The sequence below is a fragment of the Rhinolophus sinicus genome, chromosome 17 (genome assembly GCF_057876585.1).
Source record: "Rhinolophus sinicus isolate RSI-liver-muscle chromosome 17, RSI-T2T, whole genome shotgun sequence".
NCBI classification, from domain to species: Eukaryota; Metazoa; Chordata; class Mammalia; order Chiroptera; family Rhinolophidae; genus Rhinolophus; species Rhinolophus sinicus.
The window spans coordinates 50,307,608-50,334,710 of NC_142517.1; the positions used below are offsets into that span (position 1 = coordinate 50,307,608).

Genomic DNA, 27,103 nt, shown 5'->3' on the forward strand with positions numbered 1-27,103 from the left:
CACTGGGTGCCAAGGCCACCACTCAGCCCACATTGACCCCTCTTTTCCGAGAACTCTCAGAGAGACAAAATTGCCAAGCTAGGGACCCTATTGACAACAAACATGAAGTCAAACATCTTTTTTGGGGGAAAAGGGTAAGATTTGGGAGCAAACATCTACTAAGGGCTAGCCCGTATCTTTAACTCTTAGTCTAACTTGATCAGAAAAATACCTGAAAAGTCTAACTTGGAGACACATGATAATAGTGTAACTTGATCAGAAAAATCACTGAGGCTTGGTGAATGCAAGACCCCCATATTCACCAAACTAGAAATAAGGAGCAAGGAGAGGGTTAAGCAGGGCTTCACTCTACCCATCCCTTCTTATGCTTCTCACTTGTCTCCTCCACTCTGGTATTTTCTTTTTTACACCTAATTCAACTGAGTGGAGCGAAGCTGGCTTGGCCAGAGACCAGATAGGATGCCCATCTTTCATTTGCGGTTGTGCCAATGTCCTGGTGTGAGCCTCCCTGCACTCACTATGTCCCTGTGCACGGGCTCCCCAGGCACGACCAGGATTGGTAGCAGCCTGCTTCTCTGCAACTAGACTTCCTGCAAAGCAATTTTCCTGAAAGGTGTCTGCACACTGCTGCATTTTTGTCGCATGTAATGACGTTCATAAATGGTTTTGGGGAAGGGAGCAACAGAGGTGGGTGGTGGTTTTTTTTCTCCTCCTTTATTAGAGTCTGCTCTGATTTGCTATGCAGAGTTCTGCAATCACCTGGAAATGTGCCACATACTTCCCAAATGTAAACACGCAGGACAACAGCCCCAGTGTTGTAACGTTCCAACTTCCAGGAAATCTGCTTGGGTAACTCAGCAGTCATTTGTCCGTATAAAACAAGGCAAATAGTGTATGGCAGCAGGAATCCAATCAGGACCCTGGAGAGCTAAGGCAGAGAGAGGAGAGACAGAGGATATAAGAGGCTGGAGAGAATTAAAATCAGCATCCAAGTTAGCTCCCAATGCTTGGTGAAACTCCCAGAGAAAGACTTAAATCATGAAGTTAATTGCCCTCCTTTTCCTTTCCTCCAGGCTGCTACCAACTTTACCGCAGGAGCACAGCTCGCAAGAAATTGACTGCAATGATGAAGACATATTTAAGGCTGTGGACGCAGCTCTGAAGATGTATAACGAGAGAAACGAAACTGGCAACCAGTTTGTATTGTACCGCATAACAGAAGTCATCAAGACGGTGAGTGAGCTGTGTTTAACCTTGAGGTCATTTGGGATTTGTGCTATCACTTGGAGCCCAGGTCTTACACACACACACACACACACACACACACCAATCACCAATCACCAATCACCAATCACCAATCACCAATCAACAAAGAACTGTAATACAAGGTAGAAGCTTACAGCTCATAGAAAAGACCAACACCACTCTCTGGCCTGGGGTTGGAAGGCAGGGTATGACTAGTCCTCAACCACCAAGTTTGGCTTCCTGGGTAATCAGAGGAGCGGTATTCTAGGGTGAAATGAAACAAAGGTAGGAAGAGTCGTTTGCATGCAGAGTGGGAGACTCCAGGAACTCAGTCAGGCCTCAGAAGAGGATTTACTGTGTGACCAGCTTTAGACTAAAATATAAAGACCTCCGGACCTCAAACGGGGAGGGGGTGCTTCTGACGGTACATCTAACGAATGCTGTATGATCTTACTTATAGGTGGCATTGAAAAAAGTCAAATTTACAGAAGCAGAAAGTAAAATGGTGGTTGCCAGGGCCTGTGGAGTGAGGGAAATGGGGAGAAGCTGGTCAAACAATATAGGCTTTTAGTTATAAGATGAATAGATTCTGGGGAACTAATGTACAACGTGGTGATTAGAGTGAGTAATACTGTATTGTATATTTGAAATTTGCTAAAAGGCTAGATCTTAAGTGTTCTCACCACACACACACAAAGATAATAATTATGTGAGGTGATACTGTGTTAATTAGCTTAACTGGGGTAATCATTTCATAATTTATATGTGCATTAAATCACCATATTATACACCTTAAATATATACAATGTTTACTTGTCAATTATACCTCAATAAAGTTAGGGTTCAGTGGGAAGGGGTACATCTAAGAGGAGAATTCAGAAGTGAGATTCACGTGGTTCTACTGCATTAGACAAAATATCTACCATAAGCTCCATATGGCCAAATGCATCACGGGTAATAGCCAATTTCTAGTTGTTCTTTAATATTTTTTATCACTGATTGATGCACTCAGGTTGAAAACAAATGCTAACAAGATGTGTGATTTCAAGAAATATAAATCTTTCAATAGTTTTAGCAAATTTCTCTATGTCTCCTTGATAGTTAGGCAATTTTTTATTTCAGTGGAAAAAAAAAATCCAGATATTTGACATAATGAGGTTAAAGAAAAAACACAGTGTACATTTTTTTTTTCCTGAAAATAAAATCGAGCAGTTCTATTTCACAAACTAGTGCAGTCATGGGAGTCCTGGTGCCCTCAGCAACATTTTATGGGTGTTGTCGTCATTGGCTGGCATCCGTCACAAATGTCAGTTTTTGTTGTAAATGTCCTTAGAATCGCTCTTTATTTTGCTATGTGGGCATCTCCTATACCACTGCTGTCATCTGCTTTATCAAAATCTGAGACCTGGAAGGAACCTTGGAGATTCTCTCGTTTGACTCCATCATCTCTCAGACACAAACACTCTGACCCACACAGGCTCTCAGAGAGCACTGCCCCGGGAGTCAGTCGACCTGGGATGTGCTTTTCCAAGGTGGGAGGCTGCCTAAGCTATGCCCCATCTACTCAGGGCCTCCTTTCACCTGCAAAATGAGGGCCTGAACAACATCTTTTCTCAGGTCACTTACTGCTTCCACATGTCAGGATTTTGCATCTGAAAGCTCAACTAACTCATCACCTTTGCATTTAAAAGTTTTATTCATTATTTCATGACATGCTAGAAAAAGCAGAAAACAAAGAAAGCAAAGAAAAATACTAAATTTCCTATAACTAATCCCATCATCCAGAAATAGCTGTTAACATTTTTTTCAAAATTGAAAGATCTCTTTTTTGTTTTATATAACTGTACAAGTAATATACTATGTTTTAAAAAAAGTACTCAGGTAATTCAGGAATTTTTGTTTAAAGAAGAAAGAGAAAAACAATTGTGGGGACAGAGTCCCAGAGAGCAGTTTCCAGGCTCTTGGCCTCATGTGGAAAGGTGCTGACTCAGGTAGTAGATGGCCATCAGCTGTGGCTTGCTGGCCATCAGCTGTTACTAGTTAGCCAATTAGCCACTAATATAACTGCTGTGGCTGTGTTGGTTAGTGAGTCGTTTGGGTGGCAGGGAGAGAAGCTGACAGCAGGTTGCAGGTCGTGTGGCTCCAGCTTTCTGTGAGACTATAGTGGTATGACTTCCCTACCTATGACTCAGTGGGTGTTGCTTTTTGGCCTAACCATATCTTGCGTTCTTATGTGGGGAGCGGAATTAGAGACTCCACAGGCCGCCTCGCACGACAAATGGCACAGCAAACAGAGACTCCCGCGTGACAACAATCATACTCCTACCACAGAGAGACAACCATTTTAACAGCTCTACTGCATAACTTTCCAGACTTTTACAAATCATACATGTACATATAAGTTGGTTTCTACAAAAATAGGCTAATACTATGGATACTGATTCGTAACTTAAAAAATACCGGGAGCACCAAAAAATGTGTATACATTTTAAGAGATGTTATCTATGCTCAAGCAGTTGTTTGCTGTAATCAGAAGTGTCTGGACGCTGATGGTAACCACTCTGAGCACCTCTTGTGATTGCAGAAGTCAAATGTGACTTGTATTCATCTTTTGTTATCGGTACATATTGAGTATTATAATTAATACAGTTTTTCCTTTCTTAAAATGTGTATACATTTGTGGCACCCTCTGTATATATTTATAAATATGTTATGGACATTCTTGCAAGTATTTACAACTTTCAGTGCTTTTAATAAATGTTTTGCTTTTGTTGAATTAAATCAAGATAAAACATTCATCACTGTGTGTCACTCAAATGGTTTGCTGCTGAGTCAGTTGGGTGACTTACTCCATATCTTTGGTCCCCCTTTGTTTGTTTTTCAGGAGAACCATGACATAGTTTATGCTGTCAAGTACCAAATCAAGGAGGGAGACTGTCCTGTAAAAAGTGGCAAAACCTGGCAGGACTGTGACTACAAAGCTGCAGAGAAAGCTGTAAGTGTGTTGAATTTCCCACACCTCTAGTTTTCTTCTCGAGCCTGCCAGATTCTTTTCACTAGTGCTGGGGATGATGAATATTGTTGAGCCTGTTTGTGAGAGATGCACATAAGCCCTTAAATGTATAGAACAGTCAAATGCTTGATGTCTCTGTTCTTGCACAGACAGAAAATGCATGGAGAGGTCAGAGGTTAAATATAAATAAAATCCTCCCCCGAGACGAGGGCTCTAATGACAAATTGGGACGTGTGGATCAGGGCCCAGAGAGACAACAAATCAATATTTGGGCCACGATCAGGGCTGGTGAGGGGAGACAGTGGGTGTTTCCATTGCACAGGCCTAAGTACGAATCCTGCTCTGCCTCCAACTGGCTGACCACTCTAAACCAGTACACTCCCTCGTAAAAGGGAGATAAAATTGACCTCACCTAGTTGTTGGAAGACAAAGGGAGATGCATTATACCAAGACCTTTGTTTGAAGAACAACAGCTGTCTTAACCAAACGCCTCACATACGCGGGCCACACCACAGCTGGTTGTTTGGCCTTAATTAAGGGAGCCTGCAGAAGGTATCTTCCAGGAAGCAAGCCACTCTTTCCACAATACGTGGATTCACCTCTTTAATGTGAAAACACTGACGTTCTGTGTACAGTTTGAGCACTCACGTTGAAAGGTAAGGCAAGAGGAGAGTTTACAGCAAGCTGGTTTTAGGGCTTGTGTCCTTGTTGGTGAAAAAGACGTATCTCCAGGACTCGAAACAAAAATCTCATACTTTAAAGCCTCGTCATTTATACTGCTTCTCCTCTGATGTCTCCTGCATATCAGTGGCTTGTAAATAATAATAATTTGGTCATAAACACATTCATCCTTATATATCAAAGCTCTATTAGAAAATATCTTGGCAAGTGTATAAAGAAAGGAAAGCCATATTTCACAACAGTCCTAGGTGTACTTCCCATTTGAAAGATTAAGACAAATGGTTTGTTTGTTTGTTTGTTTGATTTTTTAGGCCACGGGAGAATGCACAGCAACCGTGACAAAGAGCGGGAACACGAAATTCTCTGTGGCTACCCAGACCTGCCAGATTACTCCAGGTAACAGATATATCCAGTGGCGCTGCTCTGGGAAAAGGAACTATTTCTGTGTGGGGACCAGGAGCACAGTCTAGGAAACACTCCCTTCAGAGGACAGCTGTAGAGATGCCACTCTCAGCCTTGGTGGGGGGTTGGGGACTGGAGTGGCAGAGTCCTGAGGTTGGGGCCAGGCTCCTGCCAATCATCCCGGCTCTTCCCGAGAGCAGCGCTGTAGCAGGTGTGTGCAAGGGCCCTGCGAAAGGATGAGAAGATGTGAACCCTGCCTTCAATTGTAGGCAGCATCCTCGGAGGAGAAAAGCACAGGCTTTGAGGTCAGACCTGGCGTGGAATCTTTCAAAACCTCTTCACCTTTTTGGCTTCGCTTTTCTTTATCTATAAAGAGGATCATAGTAATTCCCTCTGGACAGGGTTGTTGTAGACTGAAACTGGATGACATGCCTAAAGGTAGACCATAATAATGTATTATTGATGATCGGGATAAAAGTAATAACAGCTGGCATTTATTGAGCACTTATTGCCAGCCACGGTTCTAATCACTTTACATGTATTAACATTCTTAACTTCACAACAATTTTATCAGAAAAGTATTAATAGCCCCATTTTACAAATGAGGAAATTGAGGCCCACAGCTGTTAATAAGTATCTTGCCCAAGATCCCACAGCTAGTAAGTAGCAGAGTTGGTATAGTAGACCCTGTAAGTATGGAACAACTTATGAATAGATATAACCACTATCATTAGCTCCTTCCTTCCTTTGGCAGAGGGGCCACATATGGAAGAATGGGCACATCTAGGTGATGTCAGTCACAAAAGTCACCCCAGAACTGGCCTTCTGCAAGATCGGGTTTCAGTACATGACGCTCCAGAACAACGTCTTCAGCCACATTCTTCAACCTCACCAGAATGGCTGTTGTTCTGTCCTGGCCTTACTCATCTACATGAAACCACAGAAACCTTATCCCTTGGGTTTCAGCTCTTACAAGAAGCTGCATTAAAAAACAAAAAACAGTTCAAAACACAAAAGAAATTACAAGCAGTTAAATTTTTTTGGAATGGCTTTTTATTATTCAGTTTAAGACCTCTATCTCATAAGCAAATTTTCACATTATCCAGAACACAGAATATATACTATGAGAGAAAAGCTCTTTGCCACACCTTCAGAAATTACTAGGTACTAGTTCCGCAATCCTTCATGTGAAACAATTTTGGCCATAATTCAAAATTTAAAATCTTTATTTTAATTAAAAAAAAAAATCACTCTAGAATTGGTGGGGCAAGGTGGAAAATCATCCTGTCACTCAGAAAAACTGCATTTACATATTCCCCTACTCCTTTCACCCTCAAAAGGCTGCTGCTCCATCTCTTGTTTTACCCCTGTCAGAGCTGCCCTTGATGTCAGGCAAACCAGCCTTTGGACTTTTCTCCATCTCCCCTTTCATGTTCTGGGTTCATCTATTTTGTTGTTGTTCTCCCTTAAGTAATTTTCTCACCTTCCCCATGTAATTCCCCTCCAAGTTTCTAACTTTGCCCACTGCACTGATACAGCATAACTTCATTAAGGAGCGGGTTGGTGGGGAGCCATGAATATTCATCCAGTAAATCGTTTTCCTGACACATGTACTTATGGAGGGAAAGCCAATAAACAGCTGCTAGGGGAGTTGTGTTGACCTGCTAACAACTGAGGGAAAGTGTGGTATAATACTGTTGGTCTCCTGATTCTGTTTAGTGCTTGCACATTTGGGAAGCGAGAGTCCCTTTGGGAAGGGGCCTAGGAATCCTTCAGGACTTTGGCGTGGGCCTCTACTGACCAGCAGGTCAGGGCTATGTGCTGTAAACATTACTTGATAAGTTAATACAAACTCAAAGCTGTTTTAATATTTTACATTGTTTTAGTAAAACCAAGTCAGTGGCTCCTCATTCTTACAGAGGACCATTCTTAGTTTACTTCAGGGCGTCTATGGAGACCCTGAAATTATGTGGAGAACATTATGAGTAGGAGCATTTTCCTGGGGAGGGCACCATAGCTTTCGTCAGGTTCACCAAGGAGCCCATGACCCATGTAATACGGTTAGTAACCCCCGGCCTGCAGAGAGCATCCCAGACTCAATAACAAGACTCTCTACAGCCACTGTTCAGACTGCAATCACCACTCCCAGCCTCCGGGGTCAAGCCCTGGTAACATGTGCATGCATAACATCTCACACCCCCGGCCAGACTCATCCTGCTTCTTGGGACCATGGGTTCTGTTTCTCAGGCCTCATTCCTCTGTTGTCTGCTTGACCTGGACTGACCTTCCCCCTTCCTGTGTCAGGCCTCTTCTCAGAGAAGTCCTGAGCTCACTGCAGGCTCCTGCCTTTCTGTGCTCTTACAGGATTATATTGACGTGATCCAGCTACAGTTTCACCTCTCCCTCAACTGCCCAACTCCTTCATGGCAGTGCCCATTACTGACAAATTCCCATATCTACGTAGTCTACTCAGTGCCTGGCATATGTCAGCAGGTGCAAAATAGGTGTTTATTGGATCGAATTGATAATAAAACATCTTACACCAGGCTTCAAAGAGCTTTAGTTAACAATAGAAAATAAACAGTAGTATATGTATAATGTTTTACTTTTTCATAAGAGATATTTATCATTATAATACATAATAAATTATGTATGGTTTCTATAATTTAAAATGACTTTTAAATAAATTTAAAATAATTATGAACAATAGTATTCATGTAAGATGTTCCTAAGTGAATGATAGGGTTTTTTTCTTTTTTTTCCTCTGACAGAAATGCAGTTCTGTGTTCTCTTTTCCTAATGCCTTCTGGGATTTACTGGAAGGTTTGTTTACCAGGGCCTTTGAAATTAGCTTACTTATTTAGGGCAATGTATCTGAATGTGGGTTTTGCTCATTAACTCTGCCCTTTTTGCCTATTCTTTCTTTGTCAAGCTGAGGGACGCGTGGTGACACCTGAGTATAAATGCCGTGGCTGCATGCAACCCATATCAACTGCCAACCCAACCGTGGAACGCGTTCTGAGACATGCCATCGAACATTTTAACAACAACACTGATCGTTCCCACCTCTTTTCTCTTAAAGAAGTAAAAAGGGCCCAGAGTCAGGTTTGTTCTTTAATTTTTCATTTCACACACTATTGTTAAAATTTGTTGGATCGTTATATTTAGGGTCTCACTACCTAAAATAAACCATTGGCTGAAGGAAACCATTCGATTCCACGACTGGTGATGAGGCAGTTCTTTTATGTTCTCATCTGACCAGCACAGGAGGCAAAGAGCTTTCTCTTTAGTTGCAGTGATTTGGGTACTGCACTATGGAAAGGGAAAACGGGTGGCTAATCAGACCCGTTCATTTGAGATTGGTTTTAATGAATGGGTAGTCGGTATTACATGTTCTTCCTAGAGGTGGTGAAATGAAAGACACATTCTGGCTGTAAGGTTTTAAGAAAACTAGAGCATCATCAGCTATCATGAGTCAAACATGGCTCCAAAATACTAAGTTATACCTAGAAAGGTTGGCATAGCTTTCTGAGTACCCTCTAAATCACAGTTTCCATATCATCATTTAAGAAAAGTAAATACTCGTAAATCTGGTCTTTTCTTTGCTTCCGTTCATTAAGTCTTTACTGACAGTTGATTGGGTCCCTTGTAGTTCAGTCTCTAAATATTAGTGACTTGGTCAATAACATTCCCAGCTTTTAAGAAACCTTCCAACTTGCCTTTATGCAAGATGCGTATTCTACTCAGTTACGTCCAAATCCAGCAATCAGGATGAGACTAGTCCAGGATAAAGCGGAGAAGTCTTATTACCTGACAGTCTGGGAACTTGAGAACCTACCATTAAAGGTCACTCTAGCTCCAAAGTTGTCTTTAACCATTTAGAAGAATATCATTCATATTTCACAAAATTCAATAGAACATTTTTTCATGATCCTGGCAGAACAAATATTGCTAGGTCTTACTTAAGGAAATAGAGTAACTCCATCTATACATTATTTTTCATTTTCAGATGTGTAGGTGTGTGTGTGTGTGTGTGTGTGTGTGTGTGTGTGTGTGTGTGTTGAGGGGTGTGAGAGTCATAAAGTGCTTAATATTTACTCAGTCGTGACTTTTGCCTAGTGATACTAGTCTACATTTTTGAGCACTTATGATATCCCAGACAGTATACTAAGGTCCTCATAACACTGTGAAGACTGTTTAAGCTGCCCTTTAAATATTCAATTCAAAATTGTTTCAGGTGGTGGAGGGATCGAACTATGAAGTTACTTATACAATTGCGCAAACTAATTGTTCCAAGGAGCAATTTCTGTTCTTAACTCCAGACTGCAAGTCTCTTCTCAATGGTGTAAGTAGACAAAAGTGGAATTATGCAGATCGTAGGATTTTGTGTGCAGTATTTACAGGCGTGGGAACTCTCAGCGATGTAGGAAGAACCGGTCACTAAAATTTCAGATGGCATTCACCAATGCACAGTCACATTCACTTGGGAACTTCGAAGCTCACGTCACTGGTCAAGCTGCCTCACCTACGTGGTGAAACAATCTGTTCATCTAGCAATAAGCATTTATGGATATAACCAGGAAGTAGTTATATAAAATGGTGCTATAGTCAAGTTTGTGTTTTCACGTGTTCACACTTTTCTGTCTCCCTTTCTTCCTCGTGGGCTCCACGTCCTCCTGCTGTTCTTGAGTGCTGCCCAGGACAATCCCTCACTTCCAACTTGTCTCCGCTTGGTTTTTCACCTTCCCTCCTCTACCTTTATCTTTAGTAAAAGGTGAAAGATTTATGCGATCTGAAGAGAAACCAGAGTATACCTTTATCTTTAGTAAACACATCCTGAGCCTCTATCCCTACGTGACACTTTCTAGGATGACATCTTGTTATCAGAACCAAAATTATGTTAAAAACAGCATCTCATGGCGGCGGTGTTTAGTGCGGGTTCAGATGAGTAAGCCACAGTGAGCTTCCCAGGGATGTTTTGCATTTTAGCAGAAGCCTGTGCTTCAAGCAAGGGATTGCTATGAGCCCTGTATCTAGTAATTCTGCTTCTAAAATTCTATGATATGTGAAGAAAATGAGAAATCCAGAGAGTGATATGCTAATTTCAGGTTATTATTAATAGAAAAACAGTGGAAGTAACCTATATTTTCAACCTTCAAGAATGGTTAAGTACATTACAGTAGCTCCATACAGTAAAATATATGCAGCCAATAAATTACATTTACAGAGTTTTTAGTGACTTAGTAAAATGATTATAGTAGGCTAAGTAAAAAACAGAAAAAAGAGGATACAAAACTATATGTAGAAATGTATTCAAATATATAAAGTAAATGTAAACATTAAAATTGACGGAAAACAAATGTGCCAAAATATAGTTAACTTTCAGTTGGGACTATGGGTGCTCTTTCTGATTCCTTATACTTTTTGGAACTCTTCAATACTTCCCAATGTTTCCAATCAAGCATGTATTTATTTCATAATTGGGGGAAAAAGGTAAAAAGAACACTATTAATAGAGTGTAAGGACAACCCACAGAATGGGAGAAAATATTTGCAAATTATATATCTGATAAGTTTTTAATATGCAGAATATATAAAAACCCCTACAGAGCAACACAAAAAGGCAATCAACCCAGTCTTAAAATGGGCAAAAGACTTAAACATTTCTCCAAAGAAGACATGCCAATGGCCAATAAGCACATGGAAAGATATTTTACATATTTATAATAGCTATCAGGAGAATGTAAATACAAACCACAATAAGATGCCACCTCATACCTAGAGCATAGCTATAATTCTAAAAAATTGGAAAATAACTAGTATTGGGGAGGATGTGGAAAAATTGAAACTTTTGTACGTGGTTGATGAGCATCAGCAATGTATACCCTTGAAATAATTCAGGATTATTTTTCAAACGTAGCTACTTTCATAGACAAAAGCATTTTTAGTTTTCATTTTCTCAATCAACAATGTAGTTAATGTGTATTTATTTAACCACTATATTTTCATATATTTGTTAGAAATTTATGGGTTGAATTTAAGAATCGTCTTCTATACACTTTGCCCATTTCTCTTTGGGATAAATCTTAATGATTTGGAAAACAGTATTTGTGTATTAAAGGCATTAGTGATTTGTCATATTTTCTCAGCTGTTTACTTTTTAGTTTTCATGATGGTATTTCTGACTTACAAATAGTTTTTGTTTGTTGGTTACCAAATCTACCCATATTTTCCTTTTGAATTCGTCTGTCATTATCTGAGCAGTCACCTTTTTTTTTTCTTAGTCTATGGTCACTATTTTTAAATGTTGCTTTCGAATCTATCTGGAATCAACTTTAACGTATCTTGTGAGGTATCTAAATTGATTTTCTTTCAAAAGAATAGCCAGATATTTCAACATTTTGCCTTCTACATGAATTTGTGGTCTTTATCCCATACTAGTTTCTTTTGAAAAATCTGTTTTTCACATTTGTACTACCGTGTTTTAACAGGTGTTGCTTCATAGTAAATTTAAATTTGTGATTTATTATTCTGGTGTTAAATTTTCAAAACCAACCTTAGAATAAGTTTGTAAGAAAAACTTACATTGTCACATAGATTAGAATTGCATTACATTTCTAAATTAATTTGAGGAGAATTGGTGTATGTACTACATTTAGTCTTTTCAGTCAAGAACATGCTTTATATCTCTATTTAGTCGTTTTATTTTAAATGTCTGACATTATGTGCTTTTATTTATATACATCTGGATCATTGCTCACCAGAGTGATTTCTATGTTTGGAGAGGTTTTTTTGCTTTTTTAAAAATTTATTGGAGTGACAATTGTTAGTAAAATTACATAGATTTCGGGTGTGCAATTCTGTATTACATCATCTATAAATCTCATTGAGTGTTCACCACCCATAGTGAGTTCTCCTTCCATCACCGTATATTTGATCCCCTTTACCCTCACCTCCCACCCACCCCCACCCCACTTACCCTCTGGTAACCACTAAACTATTGTCTTTGTCTATGAGTTTTTGTTTCTCATTTGTTTGTCTTGTTCTTTTGTTGTTTTTGGTTTATATACCTCACATCAGTGAAATCATATGGTTCTCTGCTTTTTCTGTCTGACTTATTTCGCTTAGCAGTATACTCTCAAGATCCATCCATGTTGTCACAAATGTTCCTATATCATCTTTTCTTACTGCCGAATAGTATTCCATTGTGTATATGTACCACAACTTCTTTATCCATATTCACCTATCGAAGGACATTTTGGTTATTTCCATGTTTTGGCCATCGTAAACAAAGCTGCAATGAACATTGGAGCACACATGTCTTTATGTATAAATGTTTTCAGATTTTTGGGGTAGATACCAAGGAGATGGATTGCTGGGTCAGATAGTAATTCTATTCGTAATTTTTTAAGAAACCTCCACACTGCCTTCCATAACAGCTGCATCAGTCTGCATTGCCACCAACAGTGTATGAGAGTTCCTTTTTCTCCACAGCCTCTCCAATAGTTCTTACTATTTGTCTTGTTGATGATAGCCATTCCGACTGGGGTGAGGTGATATCTCATTGTAGGTTTTTTTTGCATTTCTTGGAGAGGTTTTTTTGTTTCTCTGGTTTTGGTTATTGCTATCAGAAATTAAATCCTTTGTTTTCTTTTTATTTTATTCTCTTTGGTGGGTGGGAGATGAGGGTAAGGGGGATCAAATATATGGTGATGGAAGGAGAACTGACTCTGGGTGGTGAACACAGAATGGGATTTATAGATGATATAATACAGAATTGTACACCTGAAATCTATGTAATTTTACTAACAATTGTCACTCCAATAAATTTAAAAAATAAATTAAAAAAAATACTGATTACTAAATACTGATTATTTCCAGGTGCTAGAATTACCTTAATTACATTGAACTTAAAAAAATCAATCTATTGTCATTAAATAATAATAATCTAGCAAAAAAAGCTATTGTTATATATAAATGTATCTATTTTGAAACATTTACCTGATATCCAGCAAGTTTACAGAACTCTCTGATTAACACTAATGCCTTTCCATTGATTCTTTTGATTGTTCTAGGTATATAATAATATCTTATGCAAGTAACATTTTTATCTCTTTTCTGATGTGCTTATTTTTTGTTTAGTGTCTCAGTGAATTTACCCAAACTTCCAGATATACATATACATATATATATATATATATATATATATATATATATATATATATATATATTTTTTTTTTTTTTTTTTAAGTGATCACACATTTATGTTTTATTTCTGATTTTATTGAGAAAGCCTCTAGAATTTATTATGTATATTTGCTATGGGTTCCAAAGATACATTCTTGTCATGTTAAAGAAGGACCCTTACATTTATTCTTTTAAAGAGGTTTGTTTTGTTTTGTTTTGTTTTTAAATAAGAAACTGGGGATAGAATTTCATTTAGCAAATGCTTTAGAATATATACTGAAATATCATATTATATATTTCTAATTCAATCTGTTATGTTGTTTTGACAACTTTCCTAATAGTAATCTCTAGATTCTTAAACGAAGCTCTATTTGTTTAATATGCTATTCTTTAAATATGCATTTGGATTTTATTTCTGGTTTGTTTATGAATGCCACATCTGTATTTATAAGTGAAAGTAGTTTAACAGTTTTCTGGGTGTGTGTGTGTGTGCGTTCTATTTTTTCAGGTTTTGGTATCCAGATTATAGTTTCATAGAATGAGTTGGGTGTGTGTTACATGACGTTGAGTTACCTCTGACTCTTGGTGACTCTCTGAATGAGCGATGCTCGTAATGTCCTGACCTCAACAGCCCTTCTGAGCGCACCTGCAGTCTCATGCCTCTGACATCTTTTATGGAGTCAATCCAGCTCATAGTTGGTCTTCCTCTTTTCCCGCCACTGTCTTCTATTTTTGAGTTAGTTTGTTTGCCACTATTTTCTATATTCAGGAATAGTTTATATAGCATGGAAATATATGTTCTTTAGTTTTTAAATTTATTCATCTATAAACCATCTAGTTGTTTGGAGCTGAGAAGTGGAATGGAAGTTGAGAGTAACGATAGCACTCTCTGTTTCTTCAGTCATTGATCCATTCTAATTCCGTTCTTGTTTTTACGTCAGCGTTTGTTATTTACAGTTTTTCAGAAAAATAGCTGCTTCTTTGGGGTTGAAATTAGCATACTCTTGTTCATAATATTCTCTTATATTTATATACTTCTCTGTAGTCTTTTGTATGTTGCCTTTTTGTGCATTTAATTTTTTTCCTTCCCCTAATAATGATCATTTATTTGGATTTGTGTATTTATACTAGTGCTTTCTGTTTTCTAATTAATTGGTTTTGCCTATATCTTTATTGTATCCTTTTTTTTGTTTTGCTGAAGACTATTTATATTCTTTTTCTAACTTCTTGGGATAAACACCTAGATTTGGGTCTGTTTCATTTGTTTCTTAGCTCTCTTTTTAAATCACAAAAGTATATAAAGCCATGAGTTAAATTCTATATGCTGCTCTGGCAACATTATGTAAAATTCTCATTTGTCTTGTTTCGTTTTTTATATTTTTCCTTATCCAGGGAAGACCCTAACTATTTAGGCAAGTGTGCTTAGATGTCTAAGTACTTAGCTTTTTGTTTATTTATTTATACTTATATTATTAATTTTTAGTAATTGTTGTTCTTTTTGGTGCTAAGGTCAAATAATATGACCTGAATTACTTTCGATTTGCAGTTTATTGAACCTTTCTTGTGACCTAGTGTATAAGCAATTTAACATATTTGCATCATACTTATAAAAATATCATTTTAAATTGTGTGTATCATATAAAAAACATTTAAATAAATTTTTATTATGTTACTCAAGTCTTCTACGACGTTATTTATTTTTTTATCCATTTGGCCTGTCTTTAATTTATAGTTGTACATTAAATTTTCCCCCAATTTCTTTTACCTTTTTCTATTCATATATTTATTTTCTGCTTTGTGTATTTTGTTTCCATGTTTCTAGACTATGTCATTCATAAGATTAAAATGATCTATTTTAGTACCTTTGTGAGTTGTTTGTTACCTTGAATTTTACTTTGTCCACTACTACTAATACTTTATCTTCTTTTTTATATATATTTGCCTCATATAGCTTTGCTTGTCCATTATATTTAATCTTTTTTATTATAAGGTATTGGTCTTGAAAATATAATACATTGATTTCGTTTTTAACTTAATCTGAAAGTTTGCCTTTCTAAAAGAAAATTTGACCCATTCCCTTATATGGTTATTATTCCTATGCTAGGTATTCTTGTCATCTTATTTCATGTTTTGTGTGTTTGTGTACATATGTCTGTGGTTGTTGTTGATGCTGTTACCAAATTATATCTTATTCTCTTTTGCGATTGGATTATGTTTGATTTTGTTTTCTATGCAAAGTCAACATCCTATATTTAATTTTGCTACTTGTCTGCTTTAAAGGCTCTTAAAAACGTTTTTAATTTATGCACTTCCATACTTTTCAAAAACTAGGATACCGGTGAATGTACAGATATGGCATACATAGATCTTGAAAACAAAATTGCTTCCTTCTCCCAGAAATGTGACCTTTTTCCAGGTAAGGGAAAATACACGTTCCTGCTCTAACAGCGCACGTTGGTCCCAGACAAGCGGCTAGGTCTTTTCATAGGAATTGTGCTTTGGGCGCCAGGATCTACCACAAAGTCTATATGACCAACAGACCTTGCTGAGAACATTGTGCCCCATTTCTGCCCAGCTATTCTGTAGCAGGCGCAGTGGAAACTGCTCTGAGTGGCCAGGAGGGAATATGGTGACAAAAGGGACAATTTAAAGTACTCTGGGCAAAGCTGGCCTCCAGGTCCATGTTCAGCAGGACTTTGTTGTGTACAAGATGTCCCTAAGTCAGGTGTTGTTGGGGAAGCTGTATCTCATTTTTAAACGCTCAGAATAAAATCCTTTCAGTTAAAGGCATTTTTCTCCTGCATATTAGAATGGGAGGAAGGGAGATAGCACAATTTATGGTAAAGTAGTTCTTATACCAAGAGGTGGCTTTTCTCATACTTGGAAGATGTTTGCATACATTCCACAATGAGAAGCATTACTGAAGCTGCCTGCTCACCAGAATCACAGGACTTTAAATTTTTCCACTAGAGAGTTATTCCTTTAAGTTAAACATTACTTTTCAGACTTTCCATCAAAAATGCAAAAACTTAGGGAAAGTACAGCATATTGATTGAGTCATTAACTATCACCTTCCAACTGAAGATTTCCTTAAACATACTTGGTTCTGAGGAGAGGAGAAGAGGAGAGGCTGTAAAGTGGAGGTCAGACAGACCACCTCCAACCTCTCACTACTGAGCCTTGGGCTGCCACGGTGGCCCTCTATAAACGGATGCTGGACCATGTGGGGGAGAGGTACTGAGGCTCGACTGCTCCTTCAGTGCACATGCTGACTTCAAACCTGATTCTTTCAGGGGAGGAATTTGTACTACCTCGTATAATTAATTGCCGTGGCTGCCCCAAAGAAATACCTGTTGACAGCCCAGAGCTGGAGGAGCCTTTGAAACACTCTATCACAAAGCTTAATGCAGAGAATAATGGAAATTTCTACTTCAAGATTGACACTGTGCACAGAGCAACATCACAGGTCTGTACATTATGCTACAAAAATAGTGATATTATAGTCTATGTGCAAATTACTTACTAATTTTGCTGCTGATCTTGACTCTGGACTGGGAAATAGTATGCCTAGTGCGAGGGATTTGAATTTCAAGTCCCAACCTCGCTGCTTGCTTGTTGTGTGATCTTGGACAAGTCATTTAGAACATTCTCTTGTTTTCCTTTTGTAAAGGACTGGCATGAGGGTCAAATAAGGTAATGTATGTGAATCACTTTTCAAACTCTATACAGTGCTATATAAATACTAGCAACTCTGATATAATTAGTGAAGTTTAGGTCTACGGAAAGCAGGATTTATTCTCTGCTTTCTAGACTCATTTCTCATTGTAACATCACTTAGGGCCTTGGGCTCAGCCACATCAGTCAGTATATCACTGGCCAGACTCTCTTCACACTCTCCCCTCCATGTGATTTCTCCCCTGCCTGAGGTGTCCTTCCCACCCACAAATGTACCCTCTGGGAATTCATCTTTCCTTCCATGCCCTGTCAATAGAAGATAAGGGGTGTCCTGGCCTGGGGACCAGGGGACCTAGTCTACCACAGCAGCAGACACTCACGTGCTGGGTGACACTGGGCAGTCAGTCACTCAGAGTCACTCAGCCTTTGTGGCCCCATTTGTAAAATGAGTGGCTGGATAAGAAGAGCCCAATGCCTTCTACCACCAACAGCCTATGGCCAATGTATTCAAGGACAGATTCCTATTATAGAAGCTCAAAATGGGCCTCCCTAAATATAAGCTAAAGAAAAGCAATCAAAATAGAACCAAACTGTTACAGCAGAACAACATAATCTTTACAATCAGATGAAAAAAATCTCACTTAAAACAGTTCATACTTGGGGTCAGTAATTGAATTTATAGAAATCTAAAACAGAAAGAGTCTTTATATACATAATATATATTACAACTTTAACTACAAAAGAAAAAAATGGTAAACTGTCAAAATAATCAATAATATAGAAGTAACGAGAAAGTGACTGGCATATCATTCCAAGAGTGCGTTAAGCAGCAATCTTTGTGAGGAGTTCTTGATGTGGGAAATGCCCTGTGTTAAAATATGCAGCGAAAAAAATGGCGATGAAATTGAATATATATTCTGTTGTCAATTGTGTTATTAAAAAGTATAGAAAGCAATACTAAAAAGAAACAAATGCCTCAGACTATTCACAGTGGAGTCTTTAGGTAGTGACACAATGGGCTGTTTATTTTCATTTTCTAATGTCTTGCATTAGTTTTATTACTGGAAAAAAACCATAAATGAATGGTGTTATTATAAGTCAAAAACTGATAGTTTGATCTCTCTCCTAGTCAGGCATTTATTTCTGTCCCAGATGCTACCACCCTCTCTCCCTGATTTCACTAGCACGTGACCCACATTAGGCTTGTGTTTGTCAGCTCTTCTTCTCACTTTAGATTTCTGTTTTCTTCTGAAATTCCCTTATTCTTAATGAGGCAGGAATAGTCCCGCACTCCACCATATACCGCATGTCAGAGGTTTGCTGTCAGGGGAGAACCACTCATTCTCAAATGTGACCAGTCCTCTGAGTACTTACAGTTCTCTGTAAATTAACTAATCAACAGTGTAGCACGTGTGTATGTTTGTTTGTGCCCTGGGTGCCAGGGGAACAACAATAGGGAATGCTGTGAAATGAAGGGAACTCATGTTCCTTCAGTTGCCAAATCAATCTGGAATATTGTGAGACTCTCAAACTTACTTTTGAGAGATGAATCCTTACTGATGTTTGCATTTAAAGAGATCAATTTGGCTGTTCTGATTCGGTCATTCAAGGTACCCTCACTGGAAGCAGACAAGTTACTGGAAAGTCGTTTACCATGTGATGAATTTGCCAAACGCCAATCTCCAGATAACCAATCTGCCAAACTGCTAAAGATTTATTTTACAGATTTAGTCCTGCCTTGGCTTTGCATATTTAGTCCTGTTTGGATGCATGTCCATTCCCAGTTGCTTTCATGTTTCAAATACCAAATATTCCTTCAAATCTCCCTTTGCACATGTGAATGATTGCAATTTCTGTCACAGGCCGATCATTTTGCCCTGCCCCTACCATCGCTGTCCCTGTTCCAGACTGTGTTTCTCCCTGTCTTGTCTCAGATGAATACACTTCAAGGATCTTTGTGTGCACAGTCAGGAAGTTTTCCTTTGACAAAGTACTAGAAATGCCGAAGCGTAGTACGTGTCTAAAACTTTGATGCACATCGCCAAATCGTCCACCTATTTGCACTGATCCCAATTTACATTCACACCACCTGGGTAGAAGAAAGACATGGGTTGATCATCTTGATTTGAGTTCTATTCCTACCAACAGTGATTGAGGCTGCATGCTTCCCACACCTGGCCAACACCAAGTATCATCGCTGTTTTTTAAATCTTTGCTAACATATAGAAGATGAAAAATGGAGTTGCATTGCTCTTTTAATGTGCATAACTTTGGTTATTGATGAAGGTAAACATTTTTTCAGGTTAATGACAATTCTAACTTCTTTTCTGAAATACCTGTTTATGTCTTTTGTCATATTTTTTTTTGTGGTAGGCTTTATATACATAAGAATATTAATCGTAGACTATATTTGCTTGCTATGATTTTTAAGAATCAGTTTTCATTTTCGTTTAGTGAAATTTAGACATTTTTCCTTCCTTTGATTTTCTTCCTCTGATTTTCACCCAAGAAAGTCCTTCCTCATCCTGAGATCTGATGGATATTTATTAGTATCTTTTGAGTTCATCTCTTTAATTTAATTTTTTAAATGCATCTGTAATTTATTTTGCTACATGGTGTTCTCTACTTTAAAAACAAAACTTGGGCAGGATGCGTTTAAGCAGGGAAGACTTCTGATAAGAATGACACCTGATAATAAGGGCAACATGGATGCAATCTTGAGGTCCTCGAATGGAAGATATTAATATGTCTACTTAATTCCTTCCTTCTACACCCTGAGTATGTTGAGCTATCCGTGTGGTTTGTGTCATATATTGCCAACCTCCTTAGGCAGCATTACCTCGATCAACATTATCATTTAAAAAGTTGTGTTAAGGTGTACTGTGAAACAAGCAAGAAAATTTATGATCCTCAAAATATAGATTCTGAAACCCTCTTAGAACCTTCATTTTCACTTACACACACACCTGGATTTTTATAAGTTAATTATGAAATTTATCTTAAAAATGTCACCATGTTTACCCAGCAAAACAATGCCAGAAAAGGTGAAGGAGGAGTTTAGTTCTTCCGTGACTCTGCTCTCTCCACCCTCCTCCCACCACACTTTCTTTGTGCTTTAAAAAGGACCATAGAGACAGGGAAGACTGTTGTGGTTTGATTTTCCAAATGAGATTATACTATCACCCTGTAACTTGATTTTTTAAGTAATGGTCATCTCTCCAGGTCAACAGATGTATTGATATACTCTTTTTGATAGCTACATAATATTATACATACACACATACACAAACACACACACACGCACATTCACACACACACGAACACACACACAAACATACACACTCACACGCAGTGTTAGTCTGCTCAGGTTATGATACAAAATATCATAAACTGGGTGCCTTAAACAACAACAGTTTATTTCTCACAGTTCTGGAGGCTGTGAAGTCCAAAAACTAGCAAATTTGGTTCCTTGGTGAGGACTCAGTTTCCGGTTTGCAGATGGCCACCTTCTCTCACTGTGTCATCTCACATTTCAGAGATTGAGAGAGAGGGAGGGAGAGAGAGAGAGCTCTGGTTTCTCTTCTCTTCTTATAAGGAGACAATTCCTGTGATGCAGCCCCCATCCTCATAACCTCATCTAAACTTAATTGCCTCACAAAGGGCCCATCTCCTAAAATCGTCACATTGGAGGTAGGGCTTCAGTAGTTGAATTTGGGGGGTGGGACATAGTCAGTCCATAACATCCCCCACAATTCCCGCCCACACACACACTTAAATCCTAGAATTAAGTATTGATAACTTTGGCCACAAATTGGGCGACATCAACTAACTTTTCAACGTGTAATTTAAGATCATTTTTACTGCACATATTTCTCAAATGTATAAGAGATATAAGACATGGCCTTTAAAACTCACTTTGAAAAAAGTATACTTGGTATTGTGTTGAATTTAGAGCATTTTTTAAAATATGAGTTTAACTTTTTAAATAAAGTGGGCCCTTGTAGACAAACACAATTTTTTTTTAATGGTCACAAAATATTAATTGTGGAGATAGCATTGAATAGTGATTAAAAGTGTTGCTAGAGATTGAAACAGTTTCTTAATATAAAAAATGTAAGAGAAACAAACTAGAAAATCGGAATAATTTTCCTAATCACATAATTTAATCCACATAATTTCTATGGTGGGACTAACTTATTATTTCTCTGATTCATGATTTGGTGGACAATAAGGCATATTTAAAGAAAATGTTTAAAATTTCTGGTCAAGATGGTGGCGTAGGTAAACACTGTGCTTACTTCCTCTCTTGACCACATCAAACTTACAACTAAACCAGAGAACCATCATTAAGAATCGCCTGAAGTTTTGCTGAACCAAAGGCTTACGACTACAGACATACAGAGGAAGCCAACTCGAGACTGGTATGAGGGGTAGAGATGTGGAACAGACTGGTCCCACACCCACATGTGACCATTAAAATTTGAGAGGGATATCTAGGCTGCAGAGTCCCCCAGGGAGGAGGAAGGGCTCCCAGCCCACATCTGGCCCCCCAGCCCAGGGTTCTACTGCCAGGGACAGAAGTCCACATAACTTATGGCCATGAAAACCAGAGGAGACTGTGGCTGAGTAAGACAAGGGTGGCTGTAGTCCCAGGAGTTCCCCTTCAAGAACCTGCATACATTTTAATTGCTGAAGGACTCGCTCGCTCTGAACTCCAGCACTGGGGCAGCAGCTCAAAGGGCACCAGGGATGCACAGGGAGGAACTGAATTATCTGGTTTCAGAGAGAGGGCTGGATGGGCGGCTTTCACCTAGATAGAGGAGCTGGCAAAAGCCATTGTTTCTTTGTTAAGCCCTTCCCACTCCTGGCATGCAGACATATATAGTCACCATATCTGAGTCTCCATCAACCTGGCTAACACCATTCACTCACCCTGGCCTGGTGATTCCCTGAGACGCTGCCCAACTTAACTTTTGGCCACACACAAGCAGCCTCTAGTGGCTTTTCCATACAATGGCCTGTCTTGGCTCATGCTGAGGAATTTCCTAAAATCTCTCTAAAGTTCACAAAACCCAAAGAAGAGGCATCTGGCTTCAGCACGTCCCCTACCCCTGGATGCGCAGTTCTAAACCAGGTACTAGTGACAGCCAGCCACAGTTCATGGTTTGACCTCTCAAAGCACCTCCAAGCCCAGCACAGGTGGTGGCCATCTACAGATTGCTTTTTTGCTCATACCAGGTAGCCCAGGGTAGGGCACAAACTGCAGCTGAATTTGGTCTGGAGGAGGTCCACTCCCAGGAGGCCCTGGGGCTGGCACACCCAGTGGCCAGCTTCCAACCAAGCCAGAGCATCCTCAAGCTGACTCCAAGGATGACACAGCCAATGGGCACACTGGGCAGGCACCAGACTCCTGCTAACGCGAATCCTGCTCCATAGTGTCAACCCCTGCACAACAGCTCCTTCACTGTCGTCACTGCCAGTCCTCACAACCAATGAGCCTGAGGGTCATTCCCTCCCAGTGATGTGCAAACAGAAACCAAGGCACAACTACAACCGGAGGGCACACCTGGAGCACCCAGCTCTGGTGACCAGGGAGAATCTGCTACGGATCCCCCAGGGCACCTACTATTAAGGACACTCTACTAAGACTGGGAGGCATAGCAGTCCTACGTAATACATAGAAACAAACACAGGAAGCCAGTCAAAATGGGGAGACAAAGAAATGTGCTCCAAATAAAAGAACAGAACAAAGCTCCAGAAAAAGAACTAAACAGAGCGGAGACAAGCAATCTACTCGATACAGAGTTCAACATTGGTTATGAATCTCAGAGAGAACTTCAATGAAGATATAGGAAACATAAAAAAGAACAAGTCAGAAATAACAGAATACAACAACTGAAAGAAAGAATACATTAGAGGGAATCTACAGTAGATTAGATGAAGCAGACAATCGAATCATTGATTTAGAAAATAAGGTAGCAGAAAACACCCCATCTGACCAGCAAAAAGAAAAATGAATCCAAAAAGATGAAGATAGTTTAGGGGGCATCTGGGACAACATCAAGCATACCAACATTCTCGTTATAGGGGTACCAGAAGGAGAAGAGAGAGAGCAAGGAATTGAAAACCTATTTGAAGAAATAATGACGGAAAACTTCCCTGACCAGGCAAAGGAAATAGACATACAACACCGGGACTCACAGAGAGTCCCAAACAAGATGAACCCAAAGAGGCCCACACCAAGATACATCATAATTAAAATTCCAAAGATTAAAGGCAAAGAAAGAACCTTAAAAGCAGCAAGAGAAAAGCAGTTAGTTCCTTAAAAGGGAGCTCCCATATGACTGTCACCTGATTTCTTAACAGAAACTTTGCAGTATGTCAGACAGAGAAAGACAGATGCAATGTGATTTTGCTTATATGTGGAATCTAAAGGACAAAATAAACAAACATAATAAAGAAACTCATAGATAACAGAGACTATTTTGATGGTTGCCAGATGGGAGTAGGCTTGGGGGTTGGTGAAAAAGGGGAAGGGATTAAGAAGTACAAATGGATATTTACAAAATGATCATGGGGATATAAAGTAAAACATAGGGAATGTAGACAATAATATTGTAATCTATGTATAGTGCCAGATGGGTACTAGACTAGGCAGGGGGATTGCTTATTAAATTATATAAATGTCTAACCACTATGTTATACGTCTGAAATTAATACAAAATAGCATTCAATGTCAAAGAAAAGAAAGAAAATGTTTAAGTTTCTTCTTCATACTCTTCTTAGATTCTATTACAACTTGAGCCCTTGAATGACGCCTGAATTTTACAACTGTTGAACAAACAAAACTCACAAAAATATAAAAATTATATCATTGTAGAAAACGAAATGCGACCAGTGAACAGCCAAATATTTTAGTACATGCATACAAATGGAAAGTTTTGTTGTCAAACATTTGTACTTTTTTTATGTAACCCTCATTTGGTCAGTGTGTAATTAAAAATTTAATATTGTCCTCTAAAAGCCTTTAGGGTAAAAACATATGATTTATTATAGAATATTAATTAAACTTCTACTTCGTGCTAATTAATTTTTCAGGTTGTGGCTGGAACAAGGTTTGCTATTGCGTTCACGGCCAAAGAAACCACATGTTCCAAGGAAAGTAATAAAGAGTTGACTGAAAGTTGTGAGACCAATAAACTTGGGGTAAGTAGTAATGCAACTGTCTACTTATTCCCTGGAAATCTATTTGATGTTTTATACTTGTTTAAGTAGCTCATGAATAACGCTGTTCTGTCTTTTGGCTTCTATTTTCATGGATAGGAAGTTCTACAATGCACTGCTGACGTTATTGAGGTACCTTGGATGAACAGGGTTAGCACTACTGTCAAGTGTCGATCACCAGGAAAGGTATGATTCTAATTCCAGTCAGCTCTGGTCAATTTTGCTCATTCAGAAAAGTTCTATTTTGGGGTTGACAATGAACCATTATTTAAATGAATTCGGGCACCACGTTTTTTAAAATGGGGAGAACTTTCACATTGCTGTGCTGATCTGTCTTTTTATGGCTAGAATGGAGAGCAGCAGTCCCTTCTCACACACTGTGAGTATCATGTCATTCAATAGTCTCTCTCTCTCAGTGGAGTGCAGCACCTGACGGGGAGAGCTCACACTACTAGCTGTGCAGCTTCAAGGTGTGCCTGAGATGGCCGCTGGCATCGGCTTACATCCAAGAAGCTTAGGAGAAAGGCAGATCTCAGGCCCCACTCCACAGCTACAAAATCAAAATCTGCATTTAACAAGATCCCCAGGGGATTCATACTCATGTGCAGGTGTGAGAAGTATTAGTTTACATCCTCTTTTCTAATTCTTAAGAGAAACTTGGGAGGTAAGTAATACTTTCCCCATCGTCAAGAACGAGACACTAAAAATTGCAAAAATGCTGATGTCCTAGAGTGAATAATAACGTTACCGAGTGCTGCTTCTGTCCCAGGCACTGTACTGAGGACTTGACATATGTTGTTCTCCTGACAACTCTGAGGCAGGGGCTGTCGTTATTCCTGTTTTAGAGATGAGAAAAGTGAAGCTATTGGCACTCAAATTCAAATCTAGGTCAAATCAGAGCCCTCCCTGTTCACAGGATGCTGCTAACTAGTAGGGTGTGGTTTGTTTGACTCCAAACACTGTGCTCTTTGCACCACCAAACACTGCCTCCAATCATAATGTTCTTGCCAATAGTGCGAGTATAGGTAGAAATCATCCACAAATCCATCTCTTCAACGAAAGTTGCCTCGTCTTTCTTTTTTCTGGTTTAGGTTTTTGCCATGTGTGGGAATGTATACGTATAGTCTAACACAGATATTATACAAAGGATGTGTTTCAACCTTGTGAACATGTCCTAATGTGTTTTAGTTCAACAAAGGGATTGCGGATATATGTTCCATATAAATTCAGTTCATAAAGCCATATAGCGCCTTTTAGGATAAAGGCAGTAATTGTGCTAATAGAAATAGTATCAATTAATAAATAATGTGCCAAAGCTTTACATAATCATAGGCTCAGAAGGTGCCCTACAGATTATGTAGTTTAGCCTCCCAATTTTTCCAGGTGAAGAAAAAACTCTCTAGCTTAGCGGAGTTTTATTATGAACAATAATCAATACCCACAAATGATAAAATCAATCAAAAGAGGAAAAAACATTATTCATTCTCATCCTTTTTGCATTACTAATATAGTATTTAAAATCTGGCAAAGACTTGCTCCAATGTAAACCAAGATAACATTGCCAGCTCTCAGCCCCTTCTTTCTTCATTGATAGTGTGGTTTTCACAGTAATGCATTCATCTTAATGTTTCCTATTTAGATCAAACTGCTGGCAAGGCCTCCAGGTTTTTCACCTTTCTGATCAGTAGCAAGGGATGAAACAAAAGAAGGAACAACTATAAGTCCACCCCAAACTTCCATGTAATTTATATAAGATGAAGGGCAGGATTCAGCACAACTACAAGGACCCACTCGTGCACATGGCTGGGGCCATGGAAAGCAAATAAAACATGACCTTGGTCATGGCCTTACCATAAGCGTGACCAAGGCCATGGGCACCAAAGGGGACATGGCCTTGGCCATGAACATCAACAGCAATATGGCCATGGTCAAGGACATCAAAGGGAACATGGCCTAGACCATGGACATAAACATGAGCATGGTCATGACCATGGAAAATATAAAAATAAAGGAAAAAACAATGGCACGCACAATGGTTGGAGAACAGAGCATTTGGCAAGTTCTTCTGAAGATAGTACTACATCTTCTGCGCAGACACAAGAGAAGACAGAAGGGCCAACATCCCTCCCTTCCCTAGCCCAGCCAGGAGTAGCAGTTACCTTTCCTAACTTCCAAGACTCAGATCTCATTGCAGCTGTGGTGACTAATGTACCACCAACTCCCACAGAGAATTTTGATGCTTGGATCCCTGACATTCAGATAGAGCCAAATAGCCTTTCATTTAACCTGATACCTGATTTTCCAGAAACCTCCCCCAAATGTCCTGGACGCCCCTGGAAGCCAGTTAATGGAATGACTCCAACCGTGGAAATGAAAGAATTTCATGATTTTGATCTCATTGATGCTTTTAATTAATTTATGCAGCCACAGTGTTTCTTTAACACTTCGTCATCCCCTCTCCCCATTGTCCAAATATCCTGATATAATGCACCCAAAGTCATGAAGCTTCAAAACAGCCCAGAGAGAAGTGGTGAGACTTACAAAGGGGACATGGTCAATTTCTGTGGAAGACATAAAACTGTGTGCAGAATTCTAAATCCTTTCTGAGTCTTCCTCACAAGTTTTCTTAACTAGCAGAGAAAATTGACAAATAAATGTGCTTTGTGGCCTACTGCAA

The 27,103-nt window shown here is 39.0% G+C and overlaps 1 protein-coding gene across 1 annotated transcript; it reads left to right on the forward strand.

Moving 5' to 3' along the window:
* The first annotated feature begins 891 nt into the window (after positions 1–891).
* On the forward strand, positions 892–27,103 carry LOC109458451 (kininogen-1). The gene is given in 11 exon segments (XM_074329198.2): positions 892–1,233; positions 4,130–4,240; positions 5,251–5,335; positions 8,274–8,446; positions 9,579–9,686; positions 15,859–15,943; positions 16,821–16,993; positions 24,301–24,408; positions 24,526–24,612; positions 26,066–26,270; positions 26,273–27,103. Coding segments are annotated over 11 exon segments (1,899 nt in total). The 5' UTR covers positions 892–1,038; the 3' UTR covers positions 26,842–27,103.